The sequence below is a fragment of the Sinocyclocheilus anshuiensis genome, unplaced genomic scaffold (assembly GCF_001515605.1).
Source record: "Sinocyclocheilus anshuiensis isolate Anshui unplaced genomic scaffold, SAMN03320099.WGS_v1.1 scaffold469, whole genome shotgun sequence".
Classification (NCBI taxonomy): domain Eukaryota; kingdom Metazoa; phylum Chordata; class Actinopteri; order Cypriniformes; family Cyprinidae; genus Sinocyclocheilus; species Sinocyclocheilus anshuiensis.
The window spans coordinates 1,208,475-1,223,971 of record NW_015537995.1 but is presented as its reverse complement, the minus strand read 5'-3'; the positions used below and the strand labels follow the sequence as shown (position 1 = coordinate 1,223,971).

Sequence of the window (15,497 nt, the reverse complement as noted above, 5' to 3'; positions counted from 1 at the left end):
CTGACCTTAATTGAGGCAAGTGAGGCCTGCAGTTCTTTAGATGTTGTTCTGGGTTCTTTTATGACCTCCTGGATAAGTCGTCGTTGCGCTCTTGGAGTAATTTTGGTAGGCTGGCCACTCCTGGGAAGGTTCACCACTGTTCCAGGTTTTCTTCATTTGTGGATAATGGCTCTGACCGTGGTGTCCCAAAAGCCTTAGAAATGGCTTTATAACCCTTTCCAGACTGATACATGGCAACTATTTTGTTTCTCATCTGTTCTTGTGTTCACTTGTGTTATCTTTTACTAATATTTAAATTTGTTTGATGATCTGAAACATTAAAGTGTGACAAAAATGCAAAGAAATCAGGAAGGGGGCCAACACTTTTTCACACCACTGTATATATATACACATATATGTATAAATACATATATACACACATGTATATACACAAATATATGCATATACACATGCTGTATGCCTATAAAATCAAAAGAAGTGGTGGGTGAATGGCAACAATGGATGTGCAAAAGATATCTGCATTTGATTTTAAAGGAGAATAAACCCTTGCTAGGTGAAGAAAAAGCAAGAAATAACAGCAGTCAGAAAAACTTAAGCTTACAGGCTTCCTGTAAAAGCAGCTGTTTCTATAGACACTTAGCTGTACGTGAGGAACTGGAGAAGATTCAAAGCTTTACGACTAAAACATTGGCCGGGAATGAGAGTACAGTCGAAGAGCCCAAATCTGGGTTGCGTTAAGCCTAGTCAGCTGAACAGGTCCACTTTCACACCAAACTGACTTTGGACCAGTGACCTTGTGTTGTAGCACTTGGCTTCACGTCGGGTTTGGCAGCGTCCTTCAAGGAGTCCATAAAAATTCAACAGGCGCTATAACCAATGATCTGCTAGGAGGAGGATGGGTTCAAAAAACCCCGGCCTGAGTAATAAAAACAGCACCTGGGTGAAAAATCTGATTTAAACAAACCACTTCGTTCAGTCAGCACTTCCTTTGGCCCAGAGACAGTAACATTAAAGAGGGGAATAAACTCCAGACAATTTCGTCTGTAGAACTGCAAACCAACCATAGTTGGGTCTTTTCTCCTGAAATCTCCCTTCCGCTTTCTAAAATGGCTGAGGAAACGATGCTCACCCTCAAAACCACAAAAAACCTTCAGGTGAGGGCAGGGGACACGAGAAGGGCGAAGGCTGGTATTCCAGCGGAGGCCGTGAGTGGGGTCTGCCCACATCTGACGAGCGCTGGGATGAGAGCCCGGGAACGACGTGCTCCTGCAAAGCCTGAGCTGCAAGCCAGGGCGGCACTATCAAAGAGCAGCACAATGACTGCTTCAAAGGCCTCGCCACCGCTCGCAGTCAGCAGTGGGAGGGAGGAGAGGGGGTTCCGCCTGCTTTCACAATGGGAGCCAGATTTACTCCCTAGGAGAGGAACTCCAGCAAAGCACAGACGACGGCTTGGGCGTGAAAGAGCTAGAAAGAGAGGAGAGGAAACATAGTAGACGCCACATAGTTTACCGATTCCTCTGCTGCTTAGATCGTCAAACCAAAAGATCTAAATGAAAGATCTGATGGGGGCGATTGTGATTCGCATATTAAATCCAACCGTTTCTGCAAGTTTGTTCCTTGCACCTACATACCAGCAAAAACTCCCAGACTCTTTTTATAGCACTGTGAAGTCTCTTGGCAGCAGTACATGGAAGGAAACCTCTGGGTTTCCACTGCCCTCAGTAAAATTAACCGGTTTATCAAGCAATTCATACTCTTTTCCAGGGTTTAGAGCAGGGCTGCCCAAACTCGGTGTCTAGCTCCAACCCCAATTAAACACACCTGAACCAGCTAATCAAGCTCTTATTAGGCATACTAGAAACTTAAAGACAGGTGTGTTGAGGCAAGTTGGAGCTAAACTCTGCAGGACACCGGCCCTCCAGGACCGAGTTTGGGCAGCCCTGGTTTAGAGTCATGCAGAATTTAATTGAGAATGCCTTTTAAATTCCAATTCAGTCCATGAAAATATGTAGCAAATAAGATGCAAAAATTGCAATTCCAATTTGATTGAGGAAGAATAAACATTAACTGAAATTTTAAAAAAAAATTCATAACATTTATATTTTTACTAGAAAAGCTACGTTTTGAAAGTAGGTAGATAGATGGATAGATAAATAAAAATATTTTTTAATTTTTTCCGTATTACTTTTATTGTATTTTTAATATTTCTTACTAAACTTATAATTGCTTTTTTTTTTTTTTCAATCAAATATTTTTAAAAAAAATTTCAATTAAATTACCATTGTGTATGAAATATGTTCTACAAATAAACTTGTCTTGCCTTAAATTCTTCACATTTATTTTACTGGAAAATAAGTGTTTGTCAAAACGAGCTCTTGTTTAAAGGTTCAAATAAAAAATAAAAAAGCTTAAAAACATTTCAAGTTTGAAGGTTTATTGATCTTACAGACAGACATGACTTGGAAATGCCACCTATAAAATATGTATTATATATCAGATTTAATAAATTAAGTTTTACATTTACATTACATTTAGTCATTTAGCAGACGCTTTTATCCAAATTGACTTAAAAATGAGGACAACAGAAGCAATCAAAACCAACAAAAGAGCATTCATTTGACAAGTCTCGGTTAGTACACATAGCAAGGTTTTTTAATAATAAATAAAAAGAAAACAAGTAGATATATTAGAAAAAGTATAGAGAATGTGTAATGATAGAGGGTCAATTTTTATTTTATTTATTTATTTTTTATAAAAAAAGAAAACAAGTAGAATAGAAAGTTTTGAGGAGCAGGGTGGAAGAACACTTTCTTAGTGTGAATTCTCTGTACTCTTGTCATTTGAATTCAAATTTCATTTCAACTTCCTGTGGGGTGTGGCCAATTCAATTCAAATTAAACTCATTAACTGAAAGGCAGCAAATTCTATACCCAACCCTGACCCTTTCTAGGTACAAGTTTTAAAAAAATCCCAGTTCAGGTCCAAACATTTTCAATCCAAAACTGTTAAAGCAACCCAAGGCACACAGTTCCAGCCCACTCCAAATAAAAAGGGTTTGTAGACACAAAGGGCATCAGTTATTCTGCCATTCATGGGGTTGAGGCAGAGTGGACATTAAGAAGAGACAAGGCACTCTCATCGCCACACAAGGAACTTTTAGTTTCTCTCTCTCATGCTTTTTCATCAAAGGCTGACATCTGACTTCTGGCCTCACTCATCACAGACACAGAGCTGGGTAAAGACGACCCGATTCAGGCACAGCTGTCCAACAGCACTTTCTTCACAGAGCAGGCCATGAACTCCGAAGCGGCCCGCACCTCCAACGGTTAATCCACACTGCCCCACTATTGTCGACCTCTGGAACACCGAAAGCTTTCAAACCTTCGGTCGACCACTCCCAACAGTACGGTAAACCTTGTATAGGGTCTGCCAATAACATCAAACTTGTGGCAAAGAATGCAGTCGCTATAAAAATCTAAAGTGAAATGCTGCAGAACAGTCAGCATAGCACAGAGTTAATGTTCAGGTGGCAACAAAGCAGCAAGTTGAAATGTGCCAGAGTTTGGTGACTCACAACCTTGGCTTTTTAAATGACTAAGACTACATCTTCAGAGCCAGCTTTCATTAAAAGACCACCATTGTTACATGGCTTTCCCCGTTCCCAATGAAAAAAATGCACAGTGGCCAAAAAGTAACAGCCTCGGCTCAGATAACAATCTCAAAGTCTGCAAATCACAAGGGTTAGTCAGACAAAAGCTCTCACAGCTAAATCTGACAAACAGACACAGAACAAGAAGAGGATGTGGAAATGTTGTACGAGCAGGAAAAGTGGGATGTGTGAGGACGAAAATTCCATAACCTGAAATTATTCCAATGTACATTTTTATTTCATGGATTATGTGTCATAAGGCATGTAAAAATAAGACGTAGCCTGTCCTTCATACCGAAAATAAAATGGTGAAAACACCCATGGAATTACCTCAAATTTTCCATGAGAAATCCCCCATTTTCCATTTCAAAACCAATAGGAGCAATCTTCAAATGCCTTGCATATTACATAATAAATGTCTGTGACTGTCACATATGTATCACGGTTTCCACTAAAATATTAAGTAGCACAACTGTTTTTAACATTGATAATAATAAATGTTACTTAAGCACCAAATCGTATATTAGAATGATTTCTGAAGAATCATGTGACACTGAAGACTGGAGTAATGATGCTGAAAATTCAGCTTTGCATCACAGTAACAAATTACATTGTTCAATATATTCAAATAGAATATATATAAAACAGTTATTTTAAATTCCAATAATATTTTACAATATTAATCTTTTTACTTTATTTTTGATCAAATAAATGCAGTCTTGGTGAATATCAGATGTCTTTAAAGTGCCCCTATTATGCCATTTCCAATATTGCCTTTCATGCAGTGTGTAATGTAGCTATATGTGAATGTAAACGATCTGCAAAGTTGTAAAGCTGAAAGTGCATGATAAAGTTATTGTCTCCCAAAATAAAGAATCGACTCTGAACAGCTGAAACGAGTCGTTAGTAATTAGAATCCCACTTCCGTGACGGCTACACGTCACGGGGTAACACATTTGCATAATGCGCGCCTATGTTCCACCGCGAACAACTTGACCCCACCCACAAACACGTCATTCTGCTGACGACTGCTTCTCATCTCGGGGAGTTCAACGTGGGATTCACAAAATGCTTGCTGTTGATAGGCGTATTGTTTCCGAAACGCGCTGTACGCCGTAGACCAATCACAACAAACTAGGCCATCTGACCAATCAGAGCAGAGCAGGCTCACGGAAAGGAGGGGTTTTGAGAGACTGAATCTTTGAACTGCTTTGAACGAATCGTTTGAGAATCGCTGGAAAATTAGGTTATATTAAAATGTATATTTTGAGAAAACGAAAGTGTTTTTTGACCTTGCATGCATGTAATCCTATTGTAGGAGACTCCCAAAACAATATTAGGAACCGTAAAAATGGCATAATAGGGGCACTTTAAAAACATTTTTTTAAATCTTACTGACCCCCCAAACTTTTAAATGGTAGTGTATATTTAATACATGTGTATTTTGTCTTAAACGCACCAAAAAAAACAAAATCAAAACAAAAGTGAATTTTAGGGTCTTTTAATTGGATATTTTAACTGGAAATGCTGGATTTAACTGGATATTATTTTGCACTATTGTATGCTATCCTATCCATTATCAAAAATATTATCACTCTTTTTTTGTTTAAAAATATTTAAGCATACACTATATAATTTGGAAGATGAATAAATAATAAATAAATTTGATGTTTCTCAGCCTGTCGGATCTGCATAAATTGACAAGCGGTGGCATTCTCTGTCTTATGTATATTATCATTCTCTGTTGCTTCAAGTGAATTTCAATTGGATATTTTAACTAGAAATGCTGGATTTAACTGGATTTTTTTCCACTGTTGATGTTATTATGATCCTATCCATTACCAAAAATATTATCAGTCTTTTTTTGTTTAAAACTATTAAATTGCTCACTATATAATTTGGAAGGCGAATAAACATAAAAGACAAATGTGATGTTTCTCAGTTTGTCGGATCTGCATAAATTGACAAGCGGTGGCAATATTTTCTGTTTTATGCATGTTCGTTTAAAGCTGCCACGATGAATCAGTTGGGGCATCCATTTGCAGTTCGCTTGGCACCGCTAATTATTGGATCGAAGATAGAGAGCCTTTCAGCTGCGTTTTCAAAGCTATTGCAGCCCACAGAAAAAAAAGAGAACGAGTGCGAAACAGTCCAATTTGTGTTCGGGAGCCACAGGGTAGAGAACTGATCAACCGTAAAACCTTTGTCTTGTAGGTTTTTGGGTATGACCAGATTTGTCACATCTGCGCAGCTTTCATAGCAAAAAGAAGCAGAATTACAGGATGTGGGGTGACTTAATAAGACAAGGAGAAAATAGATATTTCCCCTTGCTTACTACTGTCCTTGATGCTGAAATTCCTCATAGACTTTCACCTGAGACGATTTTCTTCTTTGTTTAGAGAACTAAGTTCTTTCAGGCCAGTTGCTAGCTTAATCGCTAGAAAATTAAAAAGCACAGCGCAAGCCAAATATGCTGGCAAGGGCTTCGTTCATTCACAGGGTTGGCTAGAAAACACATGGGGGCCATATGGGTGAATGCTAAAAGAGTTAGCTTACATCTGGGTCGACTCTTTCAATACCATCCCAGTTTCCAAATGTTCTCGAAAAACCGAAAAAAGCCCCAGTCCAACATGGCCGTGAGCCACAGCATTGTACGTTGATGCTGCATGCCAAATATTAAAGATGGAAGAAATTAATGAGGAAAGAAACCTGATAGTGTGGACTTGATGTTCTGAGCCGACTTTGTCGAGATTACGCTGTTCTGTGATCTCTCAAACAAATGGTATGCTTGCAAACTGTTCTTGATAAAAAGCACTGGTCTTCTGAAAATACTAACACGCCACTCAATGCCACATGCCACACATCAGTCTACAGGAAAAGGGATGTAATGGAGTCCTTAAACAGAGTTAGAAAAGAAAAATGACTTGTCACAACAATTCATCAGTGTGTTCGGAAGACGAAACCCTGTAACGTTAGCACACACTCGCATGATGCAAACAACAGCTTTCGCAATACAACAGTGAATGGTTGATTGGTGAACTCAAAGTGGGCCTTTAGGATTAGTCTCATGTTTTTCTGATTGCTAAGAACCACATTAGAAAATAGGGAGTTTACCACATCATGACTCAATCAGACCAGAGGTACGGAAGAGGCTCTTACCATTGTTCAGATGTACGCCGTTTTCATTCTCTGGCCTGTACCTGCAGGAAATCGTAGCTTTTAATTACCAGGATGTGCCTCCAAATAACACCTAAGTCCATATCTGGTCTTAGTTGTCAATGTAGGGCCAACAAACAGAGTTTGCTGGCCTAGTTAAAACATTAACATTGTTCATTAAAGGAACAGTTCGTCCAATAATGAACACTCTGTCGTCATTTACTCATTTTCATGTCGTTTCCAATGTTTAGGATTCTCTTTTTTTTCACTGAACAGAAAGGGAGAAATTCTGAATAATGTGCTGAACAAATCATACAGGTTGATTCTTGGGAATTGGATTAAACGATTGAAAAGTTTCGCTCACAAATTAGTCATATGGACACTTTAAGGAGAGTTTTGTCATTTAGTAGCTTGACAGTCCTAGTAGGCTACTCTTTCTTCAAAAATTCACCTTTCATGTTCCTTAAAAGAAAAAAAAAGTCATTTCCATTTGGAAAAACATGAGCTAGTGTAAATGAAGCCAGAATTTCCATTTTTGTGTGAACTATTCCTTTAACTTGTCCATCATACACAGCTCTATAATTAAACTGCCTAGACTTAGCACCAAATATACATTGAATTGTTAAATGTACAAGCACACATCACTAATACATTTATAAAAGGGCAAATAGAAAAGTTAGCAGCACTGATGGAAGCATGTGGACTTTAAAACAGACTAATCCTAAAGACTTGATTGTGAGGAGAAGATGGAAAGATGGAGTGGTGGGGTGGGTGTACTGTTCATAATGTTGCAAAATTTACAGATTAAAGAAACATACAGAACAGTAAAACCGCAGACTTGTGGATTTTCAAGCAACCAACAAAGATTTCAATTCATAAATGTTCATGTTGACTATAAAAACATCCTTTTATGATTGAAACTGACTGTGTGAAAGCGTATTGAGAATGCGTTATCCCAACATTAACCACTTTACCACCTTATTCACAAACTAGTGCGTACATTAATGAAACAGGACAAATTACAGTAGGGATTGGATGTTTAGGAGTCTTACCTGAAGCAGGTTCCTGGATCTTTTCCCTCTTCCGCTTCTTTTTTTTCCCCTATAAAATAGCCAGAGGAATATGAAGCGGCATTATAAAAACATGACATTTCTGCTATTTATGAAGTGATATATAAAAAAAAAATAATAATAATAAAAAAATAGGTCCAATACTCCTTCCTACTTCTTCTGGATTGCATGAAAACTAAACTAAACTAAACTAAACTAAACTAAACTAAACTAAACTAAACTAAACTAAACTAAACTAAACTAAACTAAACTAAACTAAACTAAACTAAACTAAACTAAACTAAACTAAACTAAACTAAACTAAACTAAACTAAACTTAACTTAACTTAACTTAACTTAATAAATTAAATTAAATTAAATTAAATTAAATTAAATTAAAATATATATATATTATTTTTTAAATAAAATAATAAAATAAAATAGTAAAATGAAGTAAGATAAAGTCAAATAAAATAAAATCTAAAACTCCTTCCTAATTCTTCTGGATTGCATGGCCTAATCACCAATCGGAAAGTTAAACATGAATAAAACATCTGCCCCTACTCCAACTGACACGACAAACACTCCTCTTGAGTGAGAAGTCTGGACTGCTTTAGGATTTGTAGCTTACCCAAAATCCCCTGGCAGGATGACTATAGGTATCGATAGCGCCGCACTGTCATTTTGCGGTCCAATATGAGCCATGCTTTGGTTGCCTGCTGTAAAGTCTGATAATCCACTTATTCAGTCACTAATCTGTGTATTCTAGCCCTGGCTGACAGAACCAAGAAGCCCAGAGCAGTAGAAATGTCTATGACAGAGCAGGGATACACTCAGAATCCTTAGCACTATTAAATACAAGTGTGCTCCCACCACTAATATATAAGTGGAGATGAAAGTTCATCTGTCTTTGAAGTGTTTCTTTTTAGCCTTGTTGCCTTTCCATTTGGTGATTAGTGTGAAAGCCAGGTTTTAGTTTTAGCAGCACATCCTGGCACTTCATATTGAGTGAGATTTATGCCAGTTAAAACTTAGGCGTCCAAAGTTGTCATCACAACATACATTTTGGATGTGAATTCTACAAGCTAACTGCCTTGATATCTGACACATTTGTATAAACTAAAGGAATAATTGTATAAATGTAATAATATTGAGTAAATGGTTAGCAATATGTCTCTTCTGGAAAACTTTTAGTATGTGACAGCTGTAAGAGCTTGGGAGCGACACTCTGAAGGCAATTACTCATGAAAATAGTAGAAGCTTTTAATGAGCATCCACATCATGTCCATAATAAAATGCTTATAATAAGATGTAATTGGCATTCATGTACCATAAGCAGAACAGAAATTAGTCATTTAAAAAAAGATTACATTTAACAATTTACGTAAAAATATTTTTACAATTTCTTGTTGTACAAAAATGTATGTTCATGTTTCTGAGCTTCATTTATGAAAGAAGCAGAACAAATTGTGTAAGTCGTTCATAAAATCATTCTTATGAAATGCAATTTACAAAGGAGCATTTGTACAAACAATTTACACAAATTTGTTCCACTTTTGTTTCATGAATCAGTCATAAAACTATTCTTGCGTAAATTGGTACAATGCAACAATTTGTGCAAGAATGTTTTTATGAACAGTTTACACAACTTCAATCTGCTCTGGTTTCTCGCGCACATTTATGAAACGTGATCAGAACAAATTCATGTAAATCAGTCATAAAACCTAGTAAAGTATCACTTTCAATGCAACAATTTACACAAGAAGGTTTTTAGAAATCATTTACAGAAATTTAATCTGTTTGTATTAGGGCTGGGCGATAATTCGATAGCGATAATTATCACGATATAATTTTCCTCGATTAAAACGATATGAAGTGTTCGATATAATGTTTACGCGCCAAAAGCTGAACGAAACAGCGCGACTCATTTGAATCGCGCTACACGGACCGTTTATCCGTTCGGAACACAGTTCAAACTGCCACGCCGCGCGAGCTCATAGAGCAGATGTGTTTACTCGGTCACTCGAGCACTAAACAGCGCTGTGAGATCCAGTGTGAAGCGCGAATAGAGCGATGAACACAAATTACTCTGTAATTTAAACTAGTTTAAAGCCAAACAGGAGAAACGATGTGTGCAACGAGATAGTCAGAAGGCTTTTCAATCTACACATTGCCATCATTTACCGTGGATTTACTGTAGTAACACTCACTGCACCATGGTATTGTGACAGAAATTTGGGATGTTCACACTGAATTTTATTAAAGGAGTAATGGTATATAATTATAGTATGTATTTGTGATTAAGCTATAGCATGTGTGCATTTATACTGAATGTTTTTAGACTAACGTTACTGTTTTTCATGCAAATAGGCTACTTAAAAACCATATAGTTATATTTTTACCATGGTATTGAGGTGTTATATGTGTGGTTTTAACTGTGTTTATCATGATTTAAATGTATGCTACTATGGGAGACCAATGCTTAATTTAAATAAAAAAAATAAAAATAAAAAAAACCTTGGTCAGATTAAATTTAACCATATAAAGCTGAGGTTGCTACAATTTTTTTTTTTTACAGATGTTACTGATTTTGATAATGAACAAAAATGTACCTCTGCATCCTAACTCATGCTACTATCAGATGTGCATTTCTAAGAGACAAAAAAGTGTTATTATTATTAATATTATCAGGCAACCCAAACCTGTTTCTTCATTTGAAACAATATCACTCATTAGAACATGCAGAAACTAAGAAATGTATTTTTCTATTCAGATATTTATTTTGTTAAGGAAAATTAATGGTCTCGTTTCTATAACTTTCACTTTGGAGCAAAAATCTGGCTTTAAACTTGAAAGAAATAAAGATTTGACATTTATAGTCATAATTATCGATATCGACTGATATGAAAAAAATGATCGTGATAATTTTTTTGGCCATATCGCCCAGCCCTAGTTTGTATTTTGGAAACCCTTTTATGAAACTCAAGCAGAATAAATTCAGTAAATCAACAAATTGTATGCAAACCGTTACATTCAATGCAATAATTTAAGTTTTTATGAGCCATTTACTAAAATCTGTGCTGCTTATGTTTCATGAATGAATGTATTTTTAAATTAACAAAGATAAATTGTTAATTAAAGGGATAGTTCACCTAAACATTGTGTCATAATGTACTCACTCTCCACTTGATCCAAACATTTGGGAGTTTCTTTTCTCTGTTTTACACAAAAGATGATATTTCGAAGAATGGTAGTAACCAAAAAACTGACGGTGCCCATTGACTTCCATAGTAAGGAAAAAATACAATGGCTACCATCAACTGTTTGGTTACCAACATTCTTCAAAATATCCTATTTTTGTGTTCAACAGAAAAAAAGAAACTCATACAGGTTTGGAACAAGTGGAGAGTGAGTAAATTATGACAATTGTAATTTTTGGGTGAACTGTCCCTTTAATTCAAGTATCAGAGAAATGCTGGTATCTAACTTGTGAATATTTTGTTCTATAACTGTTGTGTTGTAGTATCATTCAGTCCCGTCAGACTTTTTGAATAGCCCTTTAGACTTTTCTGACATAACCTCAAACTCATTTTACAACAGTTAAACATTTGGACTACTAAGCAAACAATAGTAGTATGCATATATTTTCACTTTTAAAGACAAGCATTATATTTACTTTCATGCAATCAACACATGACACAACTCTCACTCTCAGGCAGTGTGTTAGTGTGGACACTTACATAATTGTCTCTGGCAGACCATCCTGGGTAAAGCTGCATATGGAGCTGCCGTTCCTTGCGGGCTAATTCGTAATACTTAGCTTGCTCTTCCCGAGATAAAGCATGCCACTGTTCAGTGCAGAGGGAGAGTAGAGAGGGGGGGGGGTAGTCAATTACTGACATGCACTTTTAAGTTTCTTCCAAAGAGACGCGTGCTTGCGTTTGGCTAAAAATCCTTGTTAACTCTCAAACGTTGCGTGTGTGTGCGGGTAAATGTGTGCGAGTGCATGTGCACGCGTGCCTGGGGGTGGAATGGAACATGATGAAGAGATTAACATATGCAGCGATGAGAGAAAGGAAGGGGAAAAAAACACGAAACTTTGATTTCATATCAAAACACTGGTTTCAATTTAGCGGCGCTTTACTTCAAACCATGTCAGGGTGCAATTACCCTACACTGCCGCAAAACGGTCCTTTACTGTGGCTAGCCGCCTCAAACCGCAGAGGCTTTGGTTAAAGCATTAAATATGTTTAATGGTACTCTTTTTCCCATTCCAAAATGGAGCGTTAAAGATGCTACCTGACCAGATTTCTGAGCTGTCAGCTTGTGTGTTGGTGTACTTGTAAAATTGAGTTAGACAGAAGTGCTAACTACAATAGACCCCTTTGTGAAGGAGGTCACATGGTGCGAGAGACCCGCAAATCAGATACGTACCCTCCGCCCGAGGATCTGATTGATCGCGGCGCTCTCCTTCAACGTGCATTCGGCCACCACATTGGCACGCATCTCTTTCATATACAGCATGAAAGCGTTTAGAGGTTTCTTAATGTGAGGTCTTTTGGGCTCCTGCTCCTTTCTCTGCTCGTGATGAGGTTTCCTGGAGAAACAAGAGGAGGAAAGAGTTAAAAAAAGAGGGGGAAGAATTAAGTGATACAGGGAAATACAAAGGGGAAAAACGCTCAGAGGGTGATGTGAAAGCGGCTGCCACAGCGACGCCATGGAGTGTGAGAGCGCCAAATGTCTGATTCCAGCCGCCAATCGGAAGGCTGCATGAGAGAACAATCTGGGAGCCAGTGCCGAAAAGCTAGCAGCGGCTTTTAATTATGTCCAGTTGGGTGCTTTCATGCAAAGAGATTACTTCACCAGTAATGGCAACCAAACTTTCATATTCCCTCCAACTCTATGACTCCCAAGCCCTACAGCTCCCAGTATTTCACTCCCATTGGTGACCTGGACCTGATACCTCAAGCCAGCTGCATGGCTCATAACGGTCAAAATTAGAAAAAAATAAAATAAATATACAACAATAAAAACTGGAGCAGATACTTCATGTTATGGCTGATAACGGATAAACGGCTGATAATAAATTTCAAGACAATTTTGTCTGAATAAATTAAAAATAAAACACTAAAAACTGAAATCATGATGAAACCGAAGCAGTGACAGATCTTGCTTCCATATTGTAACAGATTTAGAAAATAAAAATAAAATGTAGGGTGGAACTTGGATTTTGAGATGCGGCATTGTACTTGAAAGTGGAGGCAGATGAATGTGAGCTTGCAAAGTCATCAGAGAAGTCCTGCATGTGTTACCAAAGAGAAGTGTCATGTTTTAAAAGTCCGGTTTTGACATTTTAATTCAACTTTGAGGTCAAAAAATGTAAATAAACTTAAAAAATTAAACATGCACAGATTAATGAATGATAAGATCTGTAATATGCATTTAGAAGATAGATAGAATGAATTTTTATTTAATGCCTAGTTTAAATGCACAACATTGTAATGTATGGTATGAAAAAAAAATAGATTTTCATTTTGAGATTTAGTAGATTGCATTTATTAGTATTATTAAACTAATTAATAATTAATTAATCATGTTAAATAATGGAAATGAGCACAAATAAATATACAATATCAGCCTATATATCTCATATTAACCATTACTAATAAATTGAAACAAAAATTCCCTAATAATGAAAGCAGGGTAAATATATTTGCTATGAGGAAACATAAATACACAGATTGCATTTTGAGCATGCTGTTGAATGCTAGCAGCTTACTAAATGGGATACTCACATGTGCATCAGGTCTGAGTCGTGATGTGGTTCGTGTTTCACCTGTGGGTTGACAATGGCGGGATGGGGGATTCCCGTGACATGGGGTCCAGGAGGGCCTGGTACCATGTGATGAGAGAACCTGAGAGCAAAACATAATGTGTGTGGGTTAATGCATCATTCACTATCCACATTATTAGTTATGTCTTAACCTTTTGAAGATTCATGCAAAAAATAAATAAAATAAAATAGTCTTCGGGATTGTATGGCCTAATCGCCAATAAATAAATAAATAAAGGTCCAATACGTCTTCCCAATTCTTCTGGATCCAGGATGATGCCTGGGCATACCTGCATCAGGATTCAAGAAGGAGCAAATGAGAAAACGACATCGGCGTGTGTTAGTGTGAGATAGACGCAACTGGAGAGCAGCAGTGTGGCATCACAGTCGGCGCTGTTCTAATAAGCCCTGCTGATATGATTCACGCTGCTTATGGATGTCAGTTGGCCTGCGGTTCTAAGCTTCTCAACTTCACTCCAAACACACGCATGCATGCTCTCACATACACACATTTGCACCGAGGTCAAGACTGTGTTTGTGTATAAAGATTTAAATCGAGGAGGGAAAAAGTGAAGTAAGACCCTAGGGCTAAATTAAACAAACGCACACACACACAGCAAGAACATGCAGTTTAAAAACAACCCCTGCATCTCCAACTCATCATTTTTCTCTCCATTGTTTCACATGGAGCAGTTTGGTTCAGAAAAGGACTAAAATGGGTATTGAATTACTGCGTTAACTACTGGCTAACATCATTTTCTCCTCCTGCACAGCCTAGGTGACATCAGCAGAAAAGGGAGATCATTTCAGAGGCAGAGTCTGATGAAAGATTTCTAGACAAACATTTGTTTTATCTTTTAAATAATATACACAGTAGAATCAGGAATGTGTATTTAAGTGGTAAACAGGGTCTATTTTGATTTTATGTCAACTTTCCACGCCAAGTGAGACGACTGAATCATGAAACACCTGAAAAAAGATCTTGAAAAGGCTACTCTCACAAGTGTATTATTTTCAATCCCGCCCTCAGCGTATTATGTCTGATGAGTAAGTGACTCCATGTTTGTGTTTGTGTATGAAAACAGAGCAAGTTTTGGATCATTGGCCAATCTGCTCGTGGCGTGCGGCCTCATTCAGGCTATTTATAGCTCTCCAGACCTCCTCCGCTTCATCACATCCTGTCTGCCCGCTCCCTCGCCGGTCGCCACAGAGGTGAGTGTTAGCCGGAAGGAGCACATATGGAGTTGGGTTCGCGTGCAACAACGCCTGCCAAAAAACCTCTCCGCCCCTTTTAAACTTTAACCCCACCTCTTTTAACTGACTTGAGGGAAATAAGATTCTAGTGAGAATGAGCTGTTAGCTTATTAAGTGTAAGAATATAGTTAATGTCTCTTTGGATCAGTGATAACAGAGAAAGAGTGCTTAAAAAACACAAGATAATAACATTACAAACATACACATAAAAAGGAAAAGTTCACCAAAAATAAACATTCTGCCAGCCTCATGTCTATCTAAACCGGCATTTATTTCTTCTGTGGAACACAAAAGAATATATTTTGGAGAATGTTGGTAACCAACCAATTTTGGTCACCATTGACTTCCATTATATTGGCAAAAAACACTGACATTTTTCAAAATATATTATATTATGTTTCACAGAAGAAAGTCATACAGGTTTGGAAAGACATGGGGGTGTATTAAAATGACAGATTTGTAATTTTTGGGTGAAAAACTGAAAATTTGTAGTCCCTATGAAAATACATTTTGACCCATACTGTATCTCTCTCTCTCTCTCTCTCTCTCTCTCTCT

The 15,497-nt window shown here is 37.3% G+C and overlaps 1 protein-coding gene across 1 annotated transcript in view; it reads right to left on the bottom strand.

The window, feature by feature from the left end:
* Window positions 1-6,802: 6,802 nt before the first annotated feature.
* LOC107676173 (lymphoid enhancer-binding factor 1-like) overlaps window positions 6,803-15,497 on the bottom strand; it is a 34,765-nt gene continuing 26,070 nt past the window's right edge. Inside the window, exons 5-10 of the mRNA XM_016470693.1 lie at window positions 13,935-13,977; window positions 13,650-13,769; window positions 12,289-12,451; window positions 11,595-11,702; window positions 7,858-7,906; window positions 6,803-6,849 (exon numbers count right to left, since the gene is read on the bottom strand). Of these exons, the coding sequence (XP_016326179.1) occupies window positions 6,815-6,849; window positions 7,858-7,906; window positions 11,595-11,702; window positions 12,289-12,451; window positions 13,650-13,769; window positions 13,935-13,977 (518 nt within the window). The 3' untranslated portion in view covers window positions 6,803-6,814. The remainder of the gene's footprint in view (window positions 6,850-7,857; window positions 7,907-11,594; window positions 11,703-12,288; window positions 12,452-13,649; window positions 13,770-13,934; window positions 13,978-15,497) is intronic.